This window comes from Melanaphis sacchari, unplaced genomic scaffold (assembly GCF_002803265.2).
Source record: "Melanaphis sacchari strain LSU unplaced genomic scaffold, SCAv2.0 Contig31_pilon_pilon, whole genome shotgun sequence".
NCBI classification, from domain to species: domain Eukaryota; kingdom Metazoa; phylum Arthropoda; class Insecta; order Hemiptera; family Aphididae; genus Melanaphis; species Melanaphis sacchari.
Window position 1 is genome coordinate 1836296 of NW_020271193.1, and position 18091 is coordinate 1854386.

General features: G+C 27.4%; 3 protein-coding genes across 8 annotated transcripts in view; 2 read left to right on the forward strand and 1 right to left on the reverse strand.

Annotated features, from left to right (window-relative positions):
- Positions 1 to 6245, forward strand: part of LOC112596324 (outer dense fiber protein 3) — an 18513-nt gene extending 12268 nt beyond the window's left edge. Inside the window, exons 3-6 of one of the 2 annotated variants that reach the window (XM_025341938.1) lie at positions 1467 to 1524; positions 1613 to 1683; positions 2666 to 2988; positions 6085 to 6245. In XM_025341938.1, coding sequence (XP_025197723.1) covers positions 1467 to 1524; positions 1613 to 1683; positions 2666 to 2988; positions 6085 to 6165 — 533 coding nt within the window. In that variant the 3' untranslated portion in view covers positions 6166 to 6245. Of the gene's footprint in view, positions 1 to 1466; positions 1525 to 1612; positions 1684 to 2665; positions 3103 to 6084 lie in introns of both variants that reach the window. The other variant, XM_025341937.1, reaches the window with a different exon arrangement.
- LOC112596323 (FK506-binding protein 59-like) lies at positions 6069 to 9931 on the reverse strand. 2 transcript variants are annotated; one of them, XM_025341936.1, is made up of 8 exons: positions 9579 to 9931; positions 8720 to 8921; positions 8163 to 8656; positions 7642 to 7795; positions 7412 to 7578; positions 6741 to 6924; positions 6502 to 6682; positions 6069 to 6161 (listed from the first exon to the last, which is right to left on the reverse strand). In XM_025341936.1, exons 2-7 carry the CDS (start codon positions 8895 to 8897, stop codon positions 6525 to 6527), a joined length of 1335 nt encoding a protein of 444 aa, XP_025197721.1. In that variant the 5' UTR covers positions 8898 to 8921; positions 9579 to 9931; the 3' UTR covers positions 6069 to 6161; positions 6502 to 6524. The 2 variants fall into 2 exon arrangements, with proteins under 2 accessions (XP_025197721.1, XP_025197720.1); XM_025341935.1 differs by having other exon boundaries at positions 9525 to 9930.
- A 271-nt stretch (positions 9932 to 10202) lies between these two features.
- On the forward strand, positions 10203 to 17499 carry LOC112596325 (myotubularin-related protein 3). 4 transcript variants are annotated; one of them, XM_025341942.1, is made up of 13 exons: positions 10203 to 10847; positions 12499 to 12860; positions 13908 to 14097; positions 14162 to 14349; positions 14443 to 14578; positions 14658 to 14848; positions 14920 to 15457; positions 15521 to 15633; positions 15927 to 16114; positions 16216 to 16322; positions 16393 to 16536; positions 16656 to 16802; positions 16893 to 16977. In XM_025341942.1, exons 2-12 carry the CDS (start codon positions 12499 to 12501, stop codon positions 16800 to 16802), a joined length of 2304 nt encoding a protein of 767 aa, XP_025197727.1. In that variant the 5' UTR covers positions 10203 to 10847; the 3' UTR covers positions 16893 to 16977. The 4 variants fall into 4 exon arrangements, with proteins under 4 accessions (XP_025197727.1, XP_025197724.1, XP_025197726.1 ...); XM_025341939.1 differs by having other exon boundaries at positions 10205 to 10847; positions 16642 to 16802; positions 16893 to 17499; XM_025341941.1 differs by lacking the exon at positions 10203 to 10847 and adding an exon at positions 11609 to 11769 and having other exon boundaries at positions 16642 to 16802; positions 16893 to 17499.
- Positions 17500 to 18091: the final 592 nt, after the last annotated feature.

Sequence of the window (18091 nt, forward strand, 5' to 3'; positions counted from 1 at the left end):
AAATTATATAATCTCTTTGGAAAAAAAATTAAATTCTATATTTAAGCTCTTTGGAAGATATAAAAGCTCTTTGAGAAATAAATAAGCTCTTTGGGAAATAAATACACTTTATTTAATCTCTTTGAATAAATTTACTTTTTTATATAACCTCTTTAGGAAATTTATAAAAAAAATAATATATAATCTTTTTGGAAAAAAATTAAACTCTATATTTAAGCCCTTTGGGAAATATAAAAGTTCTTTGAGAAATAAATACGCTCTTTCGGAAATAAATACACTTTATTTAAGCTCTTTGAGAAATTTTGTAATATTATATTTAAGCTGTTTAGGAAATATAAAGGCTATTTATAAGGATATATATAAAGTTTATATACCTTACCTAACTCTTTGAGAAATATATAAGCTCTTTGGGAATTCTATAAACTCTTTATATAAGCTTTTTGGAAAATATATAAACTCTATTTTTAAGTCATTAGTTAATATCATTTATTATATAACATATTATTATATTATAATTATTTGATTTTATAAATATACCTACTTTTAGCTTCTTTGGTGAGCTTTTAATTTATTTTTATGTGTTATGTCTCCCCTCCCTTTCTTCAAAAGGTATGTTGTGATCCTCACAAAACTAATGGCGTAAAAATACGTACAAATTGAGCGCAAAAGATTTGTAAAAAAAAATTTCATATTTCTCAAGTAGTGAAGGCTGGTGTAATGTCACGTTTAACTCCACGAAGAGTTTTTGATAGGGTCATACAAATTCTGAGCCATTGCGTACAAATTCTTACAAAATACTAAATGATAGAATAATAAAATTTCCATATTTTTAAAATACGCGTGACGTACGTATGATGACTATTTACGATGACGACTGGACGATGCAACAGTACTACAGACTATAATTGACGTAGGAGTAGCAGTGGAGATCGTAAAGACGTGTGTATACACTATACACTGTACAAGTACGGCAAACAACGCATGTCGCTACGCAAATATACGGAAAACGAAATATCTCCAAAAAACAATTTAATTGATAAAAATCGAGATTTTCTCATTAGATTGCTAATCTGCACACCAAGCACTTTCGTTAAAAAAAAAAATCTTGAAAATCGGTTCAGTATAACTTTAGATATGATTTGACAAAAAATTGTCTCACGTTTAAATAATATATATATATATAGATACACTAATCATGGCTACCTACCCAGAGTTCTATATAAGTGTACAACCAAAAGTCAGAGGTTAGGATATTATTTTTTTTTCACTCGAACTAAAAGTATAAAGACTTGAATTTGTAGGACTGATTTTAAAACCTGTACTTTTGAAATTTGTATAGTAAACGTTTATATTGCACACACGATTAAGTTTTTTTTAAGTGTATGATTCTAGCATTATTTAAAGTTAATTCAAAAATCAGAATCTGTGGTAAAAAATATACTTAATTTATTTAAATTCTTTTACAGGAAATTTAGTACCAGAATCTAAACGTGGACGTGCACCAGCATTTAGTTTTGGTGCAAGGTATGTTATTTTGACAAAATGCATTTAAATCATATTTTAATAGGTAACGTAGTCTTATAAAACTAATAATTTTTATTAAATTTAATAGACACAATGAAAAAAATGACAGCGCCGGACCAGGACCGGGTCAATATAACATCACCGGATTGAGTGCAAAAGGTAAGATCAACATAATAATAATAGTAAATATATAAATATTTATCACTTTTAGTTAATACTGTATCCACCTGTTATTGAATACAATTAGGTACTCATATTTCATACAGTTCAATACTTGGACAATTACGCCGTATTTAGTGTAGCAATAGTGCTGTTGTATTATATCGTCCTCGTTCACGAAAATCTTACAAAATGTGCAAACATTGATTCATTGCAAACAGTTTGAAAATAAGTTTTATTAAATGGTATAACTATAAAATATTTCATGGATTTTATTTTAAATATTATATCAGACTTCAAAGCATAATTGGAAGATAGCAAATGGTATATGTATAATAAATACCACAATTTCTTTTATAAAACATATATTCTGTATTTCTTTCATAAAATTTAAGTAAATTTTTGAGTTTGTTGCGTGACGATATCATTAATAATATACTAATGACTGAGAAATTATAATTAACATAAGTGTAGTGACATTTATAGTAATATTTTCAAAAATATAACTATTTTACATAGAGGTAATTTCTTAGAATATTCCGATGCATAAAAATCGAATTTTAAACGAGCAGTTACTAATTAATTAGTTGTAAATTATAATTGTAATAAATGTTTAAAGTTTCGACGAGCAGAGTAATATTTATAAATTATAAGTTACCATTATATTAACTAATGAGTAATGAATGATTATTATTAGTTACTCGTTTGAAATTAAAATTTTCTGTATTAATAAGTCTCTGAAAAATATTGTTCTCGACAATATGAAATTATTAATTAAAAATGTATTAAGTCAATTTTTCTTCAAAAATTCTCGTTTTGAAATTACATCGAATCACGCAAACATAAATAATTTACAAAAAGTTAAAACTCTTCGTTACGACGAATTAACGATTGCAACCACTTAAATGGATTACCGTCACCATTTAAGTCGTATAATGTGATATATTTTGTTTTATATAATAATGGCAATAATTGCGCGCAGGCAAAGACACGCCGCCAGCGTCTACCCTGCACTCAAGGCCCAAGGAAGTGAGGCCCGACAACTTCCCGGCGCCGGGCGACTACAATCCGGAAAAGGCGGAGAAGGTGATCCATGAACACTCGCCGCAGTACACGTTCGGGTTGAAAACGCAAGTGGATAAGCCGAACCCGAACCCGGCACCTAACGTGTACAACATACCGACGGTATTGGGCGCAGCCAAGGAGGGTCACTTCAAGGCGGCCCCGTCGTTTAGCATATCCGGCCGTACCAAGGAATTCCCGGACGGTCGGCTACTGAACCCCGGCCCGGGCGCTTACAACGACGTAAGCGCAGACAGTATTAAACCGAAATCGCCGGCGTATACGGTCAGCGCCCGGTACAACATGCCCGGCGACAATTCCCCCAGACCCGGCCCGGGAGCGTATTCTCCCGAAAAGGTTAGTCACGACGCGCATATCCATCATAAGGTATCGGATGTACAATTGCAGCACGCATTGGAGCCCTATCCTCCCACAATGTGATATGGGAAGTGCCCCCTCCCAACATATAACATGCGGCCAGGGGCTGACCTAGGGGGTTATTTTAATAATTTTTTTTTTATATATATTGTCAGCCGCCATTAGTATAAAAAGCTTTAATCGACTTTGAAAGTGATTTCTAGTAACAAACAGGGTCTAGTCAGTTAAAAGTGAAATATTTTCATTATTTTTAAAATAATCAGGAATAATGAACTTTTAAGTAAAACTTTAAACTGATTATTAATGAAGTCGATTTCGTTTGTTGTTGTTATTCAAAAACTTGTAGAGTACCTACTAGAGAGTAGAGACATGAAATTTTTATCAAGTATCTCTATCAGAATAAATTTTCTAGACATAATAATATGTATTACTTCCAAAATATCTACTTTTGCTCTTTTTGTGATATTTATAGCTATTTAAATAAACTTTTAAACTTTTTTTGGTTTTTTCTCAATAAATCTTTTATAAAACTGTTGCTCAGTAAGTAAAAAAGCATGAATATTTAATGCAATAAGACATGATTACATTTTTTTACGAGTGATTGAAAGTAATTTTGACGATGGGAATGGAAGGATGTGTTTGGATTTTTTTAATTTTTACCTATAAGTGGCATCTATTGAGGCATAAATATATAAGAATTTTATTTTGATTTGATCAATTATGCAAAATTATGATAAACAATAATCGTTAAAAAAATTGTACACAAGACTTTCGAATCTATATTATAGAAGTGTATTATTAATTATTATTGTAAATATTATAGTATAATAAAGAAATCTTTAACTACAATTTACAATTTTGAAATTCTCATAACTAGTTTCAAAATTAAAATATCTAAACGAGCTTACAAGGGGTCTTATGAAATAATTTTATTATTTTTACATTTTAGAAATAGGACAATTACTACTCATAATAGATTATATGAACATATAATTTGGTTTGGTATTTGCATATGTTATTCGTTGATTATTGACAGATTGTACCTACAGTACAATGTTTTCTAAAAAAGTTTATATTTTCGAATATTCATTCAATTTTTGAAATTTACAAATGACTAAGTCCCAAATATTCTACTAATTTAATAATGAAATAATCTATCCAAGAAAAAATTAACATATTATATTTGATTATATAGCAATTAATTTCGGTGTAAAAACAACTAAATTATATAAATGTATATATAGAAAAAACAACCAATAGATAGAATCCAAGTTTAGACAAATTAGTACCTATTTTTTTTTTTATCAAAATATAAAATTAACAAAATACTTAACAAATGGTTCCGTAATATATTCCTGATGAGTTAGTTCTAAGTATCTAACTAAAATCCTGTGCACCACTGCTCATTATTTACTTTATTAGAGGCGTCTAACTGGTTCAGTAATAAAGAGACAATAAAAGATAATGAATGTCAAAAATTACTGATTCAATAGTTGTATACTTATATCTAAATCATAAATTACATTTTATTAAAACACAATGTAATATACCTATTTTAGTTATGATATCATAATATGAACTAATTTCTTAAATTATCTAACAAACATATTATTATTGCCATATTTCAAACGAGTATATTTAGATATGTTTGTAAAATATTAGAATGATCAATAAACAATTATCGTGGAGCGCACCTAAAGATAGGTACCTAATAGAGCAAAGTACGCAAGGAAAGAAAACAAAATTAAAATATAAATACTTAGAATAACTTTTATTTTAGACTAGCAATTATTAAACAAATTACAATTTTATTGTGATATTAATGTTTAATTAGTGTTTATGAGATTTTATCAACATATTATGCAGGTCTAGTGAGCAACACAATTTTTATTTTTATTAAAAATATGGTTCAATTTTGTGTTATTTACATGGTTACAAAGAAATAAAAATGTCAGTAATTGGCATATCAATTTAATTATTTATTTATCACACATTTACATAAATTTATAAATATAAGAAAAAAAAACAAACATGGTCAGCAATGGGTCACTTAATATAGAATTTGTCCAGAATATAATGTGTATATAATAATCTTAAATTAATACATGAAACATTTTAGGTGACAATTTTAAAATCATCTGTACCATCCTATTCTTTTGGTATAAGACATTCACAGTATGAAGGAATAATATATGAACAAGAATAGGTCAGTGCATATAGCATAAACACTTCAAAGTAATTTGTATAACGCACTATGAGTAAATTAGAAAAATAATAGTATATGCACAATTTGACTAGATTATGATGAATTTAAAAATGCACATTATAAAGCACAAATTATGAAATAAATTAAATTTCACATTGATCAGTAATTAGTAATATAAAATTCAGTAGTTATAAAATTTAAATTTAGTTATGTTCTAAGTTCTTAGCATATATGTAGAACCAAGTGAGGGTTCGCCTCTAACACTTGATAAAATATGACAGACTAGTTAAAGTGTTATATTATTAGGTCCATGGTTACATAAGAAAAAAATTAAAGAAAAATATAAACAATCACATAAAAACAAAAATATTAATATATCTGTTAAGTTTATAGCATTTTAAATGGTTTAATTAAATTTATTAACATATTATTATGGTATTAAATAATATTCTTAGATGATATGTAAGATGTAAAAATCTGTATTAAAGTTTAATTAATGTTTATCCAATTTAAATTGTAAGAAAAAGAACTTCGGAAGATTAATAAATTAATTCGAGCAAAGATATGCATTACCGGAATGGGTCTTGAAAGTTACCAAAACAATATTTTACATTGTCTGACAAAACTTTTTTATAATGACAGTAGTGGTGTCTTTAAAAAAAATAATCTCAGATAAACAGTAAACATTATAATAAACTTATGTATATGTACAATAATTTACAACACAATTTGACATACTGATCTTATTATTTCAGGCTCAAGTTGATTTGCCACCAGCACATTCGTTTGGAATTAAACATTCACCGTATTCTAATTCTTTTGGCATTGGTTACTGAATGGAAATGAAAACAAATTTAACAAGTTAATTGATACGCCTAACAAAAATATTGCTTTTAAATACAAAATGAAGCTACCAGGACAAAAATTGTTATTACATATATTATACTATGATTTTTTTTTTTTTTTTTTTTGTTTTACTGTAAAATTATTATTATTTTGAAAAACGTAAGAAGTATGAAATATATGAATCATTTAACTAACAAAAAATATATGAAATACATCAAACTAACAAAAAATTGTAACTTTGAACAAATACATTAGTTATACAGTTGTCTTAATTTTTTGATTTAAGTTTTATTTATTTAATCCAAACAATCAAAATACCTAGTTACCTTTTAATCATAGACTGAGTACTTTACATATTTTTAAAATAGCCTGTTGTGTTTAACATCAATATATTGGGATTTTCTTTCTCAAATTCAGTAGGAGCTCGTTCTCGTTCATCATCTCCCCATTCACCAAGTGTGTTCATAACATCGGGCTGTTGACTTAGAAATTCTTCTTCTTTTTCAGCTAAAATAAATAATTCATAAAACCATTTTGAAGAAATTGAAAAATAAAAACAACTTACTATCTCTCTTAGCGAATTTCTCAAACATATTTGAATAAACAGATTTTTCAATTTTTTTTTGTGATTTTAATTTTTTATCACATTCAATTATTTTCGCGATAGCTGCACGATTATTTGGCTCTTGTTGTAAAACAGCTTCAAAACATTGTTTTGCAGCTATTAATTCATGTAAACCAACTAAAGCCTTTTAAAATATAAAAAAAAATATAAGAATTCTAAAGTCTTAAAATATTGTGCAGAAATGTTATTCAATAATAGATAAATTAAAAGAGCTTTATCACACAAATGATATTAGTATATTAGGTATGTATTTTACAATTTTGATAGTTTTTCTTCAAGCCAAAATTCTAGCAAATAGAATTTTCATTTTAAAATTCTAACATTGCAGATTTTATAAATAATAAAAATTGTTTACATGAAAAAAATTGTTTTCTTAAAAACAAATTACTACATCGACAATAAAACAAATAAGTAATTTATAAAATGTATTAAGAGAATACTAACTTTGACATATATTTTAAATTAATTAATTTCAAAATTCTTAATTGTTGATAAGAGTAAATTATTGCTTTTATATTCACTTAATTTTTGTACTCTGCTTAACTTTTTTTGAATAAACAATTGTATACAATATTTAATAAATAAAAAATCTTTATAAAATGAATACATACCTCGCCTTTTCTAAACATAGCTTTGACATTTGTTGGTTCAAGGTTTAGTGCACACTCACAGTCATTTTTTGCTTGAGTATGTCTATGTGATTTTAAATTACATAAAGCAGAATTTAAATAGGATGTAACTGAAAGAAATTTGATTTCTTTCATTTGATTTTCATCAACTGAAATGAAAAAAGTATAGGTAATTAAAATTTATTTTAAAAAATAAATAAATAAATAAATACTTGAGATATTATTTTTTAGATAGTCTTCCATTTTTTTATAGAATTTAAGTGCTAATTTATAATTATCCATTTTAAAATAATCTGTTCCTTTTTGTTTGAAAAATTTTGCTTGTTCAATACGATCCTCACATGTTAATGACCAACTTTCTTCAAACTATAACATACAATTATTTTATACTTTATTATTAATAATTGATATGAAGTATTATAAACATTGAGAAAAACTAAAAAAAAAAAAAAATAATTCAGTGCTGGTTTAACTAAAAAGGGTCTGAGTGTTATATACACTCATACTTTTATACATTTTTATTTTGTGTATTTCATGTTATAATAATAAATATAGTAGATAACAGGTCAGTGGATCACTACATCAAATTGTGAAACCCTTCCCTATTTATAAAAAAATTCTAGGGAAATTTTATCTATGTATAACAATAGTAAATAATAACATATGTACTCAAATTAAAAACTAATAGAGAAAAAGTAAATAACAATATTATAATTATTCAATAATCTCTAACCTTTTCAAAAAAATTAAGTTTGATGACATACACTTCTTTGAACTCATCATCTCCAAATTCCAAAAATGTATGTTTTCCATGAATAAACAATCTTGACTTCTCTTTTGCTTTAAATTTAGTTAATGCAATTTCTATACCAGAACAAATACCAAAGTCTTTGCCTTCTCCTAATCTAAATTCTACATCTCTTTCTTCAATAACATTACCATTTTCTTCTTTTTCTAAATGAATATTAACTAACGACACACTACTAGGTGTAGCATGACCCACTCCATATTCTAGTATTTGTCTTGTAATACTTTTATCTTTCCGCCGGCTGATATCTTCCCATGTCCATTTCACTAAGTGTATTTCAAACGTAAGCCATGTGTTAGGGGGGATGATTTGTTCAAAACCATCTGATCCATAACCATAATCTGGATGACATCGAAATGTTGATCTTTCATCACAAGTCATTGAAGATACAGCCAAGTCAAAACCTTTTATAGTCATATCTAAAATAAAAAATAAATAGAACAATTTGAAAATGCAGAAAATTTTAACCAAATTATGCATACCTTTTCCTATTGTAAACTGAAATGGCACACTGCTAGTCTTGTCAAAAACAGTACCATCAGAAAGTGAACCAGTATAGTGTACATAAGCCCTACACCCTTTAAATGGCTTATCCGTTCCATTGCCATGTACTAATATCTCTTTCAAAACTCCACCATCTAAATTAGGAGTTATGTCCATTTTGACCAATACTTAAAAACTGATCTAAAATTAATCAAAATGTTTAACTATTATTATTAAGTACTAAGTATGTTATAATTGTGTTACAAGAGCGCACCATGAATTAATTTAATCAATTATTAATTAATAGGTTAATTTTTATAGTTGTTTTTGTTTCTTAATTTAAATAGTCTGATGCCTAGCAGTTTTAATTGAATAGAATTATAAGTATTAAAATGTATAAGATTTAATGTTTATACTTCAATGTACCAAATCAGTAATGAGTAATAAGTAATATACTTTAAGATTATGGTAGATAGAGAGTATCTACATAGTTTAATATAATTTAAATTATTTTTGTCAGTCTTCAAGGAAAAGCTGTTTAAAAGTACATCTAATATTTTAACTTAAATTTATACTTTTTTTAGATTTGAATAAAATATAAATCACACATTTTTGGATTTAGCACAAGTATAGTAATTGAATTAATCAAAAAAATAATAGATCTATAGGCTGATTGTGCCATAAAAATTATCCATGTCCTTTTAAGAGGTTGATGGCAATGTTAACTTCACCTGATTTAAAACTTTGCACAAGTTTATACGTTTATAAGTATTATATCATATAGTAAAAGAATGTTTGATGTACCTATTAATTAAAGCACACAGTGATGGTGTCAAAAATAATGATTTTATTACTAACGCAGAGTAAAATCATAGAGTAGTTGTAAGATTATGATCCAAAGGTTTAATTGAGTGTATAACCCGAGTTAATTTGTTTGTTATGTTACTATTATTTTAATTACGAAAATGTTTAATGCGAGAAGGTTAAACGATCATTGAATGTAAAATTCAAAGATAAAACGATTAAATTAAACTATAAGATTAATAAAAAAATAAAATTAATACAGGATTGAAAATCGTCGTGAAGAAATATTAAACTTAATTAAATTAGTATTTTCAATATTGTAGAATCGTACACCGTACACTCTAATCTAAATTCTAAATACGAATGACGATTTTAAGACCAAACATAATATTGAAATAATTTGCTTTGCGTTATCACTTTACATACACATTAGCGGTTTATGATGCATTCAGCATTGCGTTAATTTTAATATTATAGTAATTCTTATATGAGATATTATCTTAGTCGGTGTATTATGTTATCGTTTCAGTTATAAAAGATAATGATTAAGGTTGAAGCGCCGACGGTGTGACCAACCTGAGCGTCTAATAACCATCTGTAATTGACGGGCGGCCACTGTAGTTGTCATATGGGTTTTTTAATCGAATTTCATCCTTTGAGCGCGATTGTTGCTAAATATATATATAAATACACACCTAAGTTCTAACATAATAATATTTCATTGCACATAGCCACATAGTTACCCTGGTACTCACTATTCATGCAATAGTATTTTTTTTATCGCATTGTTCTACACAATCTACACTATATGTTTTCATGTTGTGTTTTGTTTCGTGTTTACGTTCAATAATTACTTTTATTACGTATTTTTTTACCATTTTTCTCAGTCGAATCAGTAATTCGGTATTTTCGTTGATGTGCGTTGCGGACGACGTTTCGTGGATGTGTCTTGCAGTGTTATAATTGTTATCGTCATTGTTACATCTTACATGCGCCAACCTGTCTTTGACGCATCCGTGACGACAACAATAATAATAATTTAAATAATAACAACAATAATAATATTATTATTTTATCATCGTCAACTGTCAAGTGACATGATGTTCGTCCGTGGAAAACACCCGTACGACGTACCTATCGGTACGCTGCTTGATGGTTTTTCCGCGGTTCGCCGTGACTAAAATTGTATCGCATATTAGGGAATAATCACTGTTGCAGTCGTGAATCATAATAACGCTCTGCCAACGGACCTACATCACATCGAAGAAAGATCGTCTTCCTGGTCCGACGGAAATGCACAAATACTAATCATATTTTGAAAAAGTGAGTTTTCCGGATTTCGCTAATTTTTTCTCAATGGGGATGAGAAAGGTACAAATCTGACTTTGGATGGTTAACCTCCCTTCGTAGCGTAAACCGCCATTAAACGATAGACGATAATGAATAATTAATAAAAAGCGATTATAATATAGTTATGACCATTTAGAAGCAAACGACCTTCGAGAAACTAGAACGCGACGTTAGCCATTTTCGAAATATGCAATTTTACTGAATAATGAGGGTTAACTTCCCGCTGATAATGTTGAAACAGAAAACGAGTAAAACGTCCCGTGCAACATTACTCTTATGTCCCATTTTGTACCAGATGTTTAATATTATATTATAGGTATTGTATTATCGACAAGGTTGTCTAGTGCAATTTGATATTCAATGACTGGACATTATTTTTCTCTCTTTTCCAGTTGTTGTATAATGTTATTTGTTGATAAAAAAACATGAATTATGTAGATCATCATTATTGTTACACAATTACGCGTTCGAATTGTTTAGAATGTCATGCAAATGTTAATTTTACAATACGAAGATTAAATAAATTTTATTTATTGTGGTTACACTATCAGTTGATTGGAGTGATAAAAAAAATAAATAATATTTAATGGATAAAGTATACCTATATAATTAATATCCGATCAATTTGTGTACTGTACACCAATGTCAAATTAAAAGTCGATATGTGTAGCCGATGAGGTAGATAATTAATATTATTTTAATGTATTGTATTATATTGTGCTCGGAACATAAAAGCCACTAAATATGTTAAAAATAACTAAGATTTACCGGGAATTAATATTTCTTTATCTACCTTCCTACTTCCGAGTGTTCCGACGATGATTATTCATGACATAATGTAAATTGTAAACAGAACATTTTGCTTGACCTTTGACTGTCCAGTGTTATTTAAACGGTTAGTGTGGTTAAGTGGTATCAACATATATTGAATTTCATTTAAGTGTAGATTGAATAGTAGTGTGTTATGAATAATAGATAGCAATTAGTTAGTTCCTATTTCCTATTGTATTCAATAAGAATAAATTTAATCATTAAATAGTTTTAAACATCCTGTGGGTCGTGTTATCAAGTTCATTGATAAAAAATCAATTTAAAAGGTACAAACAAACATACATCATTTAATAGTTAGTACTAGTTGGTAATTTGATTTAAGTTTTGAATGACATTTTTTTTTTTTTAAATTTGATATGAACCGTTTTGGTTATATTTAAGTAATTGCATCTACTTTATTTTATGTTATTGTAAGTAATTATATAAATATTATCTAATGAAAAAAGCTTCTTTTCATAAAGGTATTATTATAATTTTATTAAGCTTGTAAATGCTTGACATATTTTTTAATTTTACAAATTTAACAGATCTCACTTAATGTTATTACAAATTTAAACTATTTAGTATTTTTAGATTTATCTAGATCTATTTGATTAAAATAATTAATCTCTGATAGATACTAGACTTAAATATTAAAAATATAAAATACAAGGTTGCTCATATTACTCTTCACTTTAAATTTTAAACCATTTTTATCTCCTATTAATTTAATATGTGTATGTACATAACTTATATTATAGATTTAAAATTTTAGATAATTGAAGGTTTAGTAACACATTTTGTACCATTTTAGATGGAGTTATCTGATTCATCTGGTAGTTCATCAACTGTGACTCAGTCTATGTGTCATGTACGAGCCTCTGAATTGTATCCAAAAAGGGATTTGGAGACCGATGAGAGTCCTCCAACTTTAGAACCACCATTGGTGCCTTTTGCTCCTTTAGCTGGTGAATCTGTTGAATACTTAGGTCGCGGTGCCAATAACACTGTGTTAGCACTATCCAATTATCGTTTTTATCTCAAAGTATCTAAAGAAGGGTCAAAACGAAAAAGAGGCATTCAAGACAGCAACATACCATTGGGTCTTATTGAAATGATTGAAATAAAAGATCTATTTTATATTATAATTAGTTGCAAAGATGCTCGGACATGCAGGTAAGCTACACTAAACATAAATTATTTTCTAGGCTAACACAAAAACTTAATTAATTTCATCTTAAAAATAGTCTTCTTATGAATAATTTTTTGTTGAAAGAATATTTTTTTTTATTAATTACATTTGTTATTTAAATTTGTAAAATATATACATATCAGTAGTATCTATCTATATTAATCTTGATAGTAGTAATACTTGTAAGTTATCTGCAACTACTAACATTATATTTTCATTCTTAGTAATTTCTATAGCTCAAATGTTTTTTTAAGTATTTCTACCATTGTATTACTTTTTATTATTATTATTATTATAAAACAAACTTCATAATACTATATAACTTACTTTTCAAACAAATCCATTATAATTTATAATAGAAGTTAAATAAATATCCACCTCACCCAAAAGTAACTAATTCTATAAAGTATTGAACTATTAAATATGATATTTTGAAATAATAAAAGTATACTTATTAATAAAAAATGTAATGCAAAGTCAAAATTAAAATATTTACCTTATCTTTTTATGACTTATAGTCATTTCAATATATATTATAATATAACCTTGATTTATGTTTCAATTACATTAAATTTATATTAACACTTCTGAAGGAAGTTTCTTATTCAAATAAAAGTTTAATTCCTCTTATTTCAATTTATAAATATATCATAAATTGAACTTAATTTATCTAATTTTTATTTCAAAGGTATATTAATTATATATTACTAAATCCAAAATAATCCATATTTAAAAAAAAAAATATTAAGATTTAAAAGTTTTTTGTTAGGTATACAAGTTTTAGATGTTATTAAATATTTTTATAGGATTGTTGTTAAAATAATTTATTCTTCAATTATTTAACTTGTAATTTATTTATAATTCCTTGATATGTCAAATAAAAATTTTAGTAATAAAAATTTAATTATTTTATATGAGGTACTGATTATTAGAAATATGATTATAAAACCAAGTTAATTGTAATCAATTAAAATATTTAAGAAAAATTTATTAAACTAATTAATTCAAGATAATATATTTTATTATTTTAGGTGTACTTTTACTACCAATGATTTATGTTTGGAATGGTATAAGCGATTAACCAGAGTAATAGTATCACCAAAAAATGTTCAAGATGTTTTTGCATTTGCATTCCATGCTTGGGCCATTGAGGATCAATGTAATGAAGAAATTTCTTTAAGCTTAGGCCATGATGGTGATGATGATTATTTTATGAAAGAGGTAAATTAATTAAGAAATAATTAATATTAAACTAAATATTTCCAATTTAAAAATCATTTTATAGATTGAAAGACTAAATATAAGTGTTCTAAGTGATAACTCTAAATGGCGTATTTCTAAAGTAAATTGGGACTATAAATTATGTACCTCTTATCCAAATCGATTATTGGTTCCTTCTTGTATTTCTGATCAAACCTTGGAAGCTGCTGCTAAATTTCGTAGTTCCAAACGAGTTCCAGTTATTGTATGGAGGTAAAATGATAAATTTAATTTATTAATTAATAATTCTAAAAATTTCTCATATTAAAAATTCTTATCATGTTATTGTGACTTTTAAAATATTAGACATAAGAGTAATGGAGCTATTTTAGCAAGATGTTCCCAACCTGAAGTGGGTTGGTTAGGATGGAGATCCTCTGAAGATGAAGACTTATTGAAAGCAATTGCTGAATCTTGCCAAAACAAATCTAAAAAACCTAAAGTAAATAACTTTAACAAAAAAAAAAAAGAAAAAAAGATTTATAATGTAGTTAATAATTCTTTTGTTATAAATTTGTTAGAAATTAGTTGTAATTGATGCACGATCATATCCATCAGCTGTAGCTAATCGTGCTCGAGGTGGAGGATGTGAATGTCCTGAATATTATCCTGGATGTGAAATTCGATTCATGAATTTGGCAAATATCCATGCAGTCAGAAAAAGTTTTCATTTACTCCGTCAACTATGTGCTTCACCTCCTGATCTTCCAAAGTATGTTCATTCAAAATATCATGTAAACCTATTTTCTTTGTTTCTAATTATTGATTTAATATTTCATTTAGCTGGTACAGTTTACTAGAAAACACACGATGGTTACATAATATAAGTGGTCTTCTTCATGCTGCTAACACTGTTGCAGCAACTATTGAATTTGAAATGCAACCAGTTCTTGTACACTGTTCAGATGGTTGGGATCGTACTCCTCAAATTGCTTCTTTGGCCGAACTAATGTTGGATTCATATTATCGAACTATTGATGGCTTTCGTGTTTTATGTCAAAGAGAATGGTTAGACTTTGGACATAAATTTGCTGATCGCGGTCAAGGTGAAGATCCAAATGAACGATGTCCGGTATTTATTCAATGGTTGGACTGCGTGCATAATGTGATGTTACAGTATCCCTGTGCTTTTGAATTTTCCAAAACGTACTTAGTCAAATTAGCGCAACACACATACTCAAATCTTTTTGGTACATTTTTGTGCAATAGTGGTGCCGAAAGAAAACGTACGGGGATAGGTACTGCTACATTTTCTGTATGGAAATATTTGGCTGCGTCTGCTGAATGTAAAAATCATTTATATTCATCTCAACCTGATGACGTAATATTATTGATTTATTCTGTAAATTTTCTTTTTAAACAATATTATTATGTTTGATTTTAGGTTTTATGGGTTAGTTGTAATGTGAGAGATATAAACCTTTGGAGAGATTTATATGTTGGACCATTTACTGATGGGCCTCAGCTAACAAAACCTACAGAAATATGTAATTCTATGTAAGTTATTTATTAGTAATGCCTATATATTTAACAAATATTTATCAATGATTTAAATACAGTTAATAAATAATGCTAATGCGGTGCAGCTGTGTTGCTACTGCAAAGATAGTTGCCTCAAAATATAAACATTTTTGGGAGCTCACAGCACTGTTTTAATAATTATTTTAGTGAGAAAACAATATTTTACTTTTACTGGTGCAGTGTTCTCTTAAGAACTTATTTAACTTGAATTTAATTAATTTGTATTTGCATTATACTAATTATACCCTATTAAAAACATTATATTTTAGATTGGAAATGGAAGGCATGATTGATCCATTAATAAGAATTGATCAACAACCTATTGTGATAAACAATGAAAGTCCATGCATAGAGTTTTCAAAGCCTGAAGATATATCTTTAGATGAAAGAGATGATAAATCTTCAGATACAAATTCTAGTTCATTGTCAAGTATTATTGCTGAGGAAAATAGTATAGGTAAACAATTAAAAGGTTCCTTAATATTAAATGTTAATATATTATAATGTTTTTAAGTATTTTATTTGTTAAAATAATGTTATTTATATTTTTTAATATAGATCGGTATTCAAGTCCTACTAATTGTGTCTTAAATACTGTGGATGGACTGTTACCACTTGTAGATGATGTACAAAATAGACTTCAGCAGTTAACTTTAGAACATAAGGTAAAAAAATCAACAAATAATAAATATTTTTTATCTATATAACCTATTATTAAAATGTTTGGTTTTTTAGACTAGAGAAGCAGCTCTTCAAAACGAATTGCATGTCACTCGGCTAGTACTGTTGCGGCAAGCAAGCCATCGTTGTAACGGTATTGAAGCAACAACTATGCCTGATGTGAATGGTCTATCGATAGCAGACAAAACTGATGATGATGTGCGTAACTTGTTTTAAATTTATAAGTATTAGCAGCCTTATATGGGTATACTGATACATTTATCTAGTCATGTATTAGAATGAGGGTGGAGTAATTTTTTGAAGGTATCCGTGTGTAGCAGCACAGGAGGAGAGACGACATTGTCATGGGAACCTGTGGAGTCGTTCGATGCTCAGCCAACCCTGTGGGTGCCGGATCACGCAGTTACCCAGTGTATGTCGTGCGACAACAAGTTTTGGCTGGGAAGACGGAAGCATCACTGTAGGCAAGTCAAAGATTTTTTTTTAATAAATTTTATTGTTTTATTAGTTAGTGCATCTATGTTATATTTTTTATTTTATTATATTGTGATTAGGAGTTGTGGCAAAATATTCTGCGCAGACTGTTCACGAAACTTGGTTCCTCTGCCAGCTGAACAACTTTATGAACCTGTTAGAGTGTGCGAACCATGTTTTTCAGTCGGAGCTTTAAAGACCACTAGTAACTCGACTACCACCATCACGTGTAAGCAAGCTGTTGCAGATGATCAAAAAAATGTAAACATTACTTTACAGCAAGCTCCGTCAAATTAAATTAAAACGAATTATAAGTGGAAATTGATCAATATATACACGTTATGTAACATAGTATTCTGTATGTGAATTTTTGTTAAGAATGTGTCCTATTACAGGCGTGTTCTACAAATTTATTAATATATATGTATTTTTTTTTCTGTTTATTATTCTTTGTTATTATCTAAAATTTATTGGTCCACTGACATTTAATTACCCCCCCCCCCCCCACCCCTCGAGTAGTAAACATCTTTACAAGTATAATACATAAGAATGATTTTGAGGTGAAGGCTTCTTTATTAGTGGCTATTAACTTTTTATTATGGTTACCCCACAAGCTGGACTATTTTTTGTGCACTTAACAAGTAATATTTTAATTGTATCTGTTATGTTTTATCATTTTATATATTATATTATATAATAAAAATAAAGTTTAACAATTTTCAGATGTTTATTTACTATTATGAAGTATTAAACATATCCTTTGCACATTTAACTTCTTTTTCTGTAAATCAAACTGTTGGTAATTGTTTTGTTGTTATTGTCGTTAATGTACTCTACATATTATAATTATAATATGTAATTAATGTAAGTTGTTCTAGTTATTTAATAAATGAAAAATACAAAATGAAAAAATATATAATAATAACATTTGTTTAATATAACATGCATATATATATATATAATATATATATGTTTACATGTGACATATATGTGTAACGTAAAGAAAACATTTACTCACTGAGCACTAAGAAAACAATGGAAATGAGTTTGTCAAAAACTATAAGTATATATATTACAATTACAATAGTTTATTTCTTCATACATATTTCCCCGTTGTAGCGGTTTAATTGTTTATTATTATTATTGTTTAACTCTAGTAATACAAAGACTTATCAAACTTACATTTCATATACAACTTCTAACATCACAGATAAATGGTACATAAGAAAATAATTCTTTGTACTTATATACACATTGATTTCTAAAGATATAATAATGA

What these genes read in the sequence shown, in the direction of transcription:
- LOC112596323 (XM_025341936.1), bottom strand. Translation starts at nt 8,897, where the DNA reads ATGGACATAACTCCTAATTTAGATGGTGGAGTTTTGAAAGAGATATTA. An exon ending in TCAGTTTACAATAGGAAAAG is followed by an intron (nt 8,657 to 8,719) that starts GTATGCATAATT and finishes TTTTTATTTTAG; the next exon opens with ATATGACTATAAAAGGTTTT. An exon ending in CTATGTTTAGAAAAGGCGAG is followed by an intron (nt 6,925 to 7,411) that starts GTATGTATTCAT and finishes ATATTTTAAAAG; the next exon opens with GCTTTAGTTGGTTTACATGA.
- LOC112596325 (XM_025341939.1), top strand. Translation starts at nt 12,499, where the DNA reads ATGGAGTTATCTGATTCATCTGGTAGTTCATCAACTGTGACTCAGTCT. An exon ending in GTTCCAGTTATTGTATGGAG is followed by an intron (nt 14,350 to 14,442) that starts GTAAAATGATAA and finishes TTAAAATATTAG; the next exon opens with ACATAAGAGTAATGGAGCTA. An exon ending in AGTTAACTTTAGAACATAAG is followed by an intron (nt 16,323 to 16,392) that starts GTAAAAAAATCA and finishes TTGGTTTTTTAG; the next exon opens with ACTAGAGAAGCAGCTCTTCA.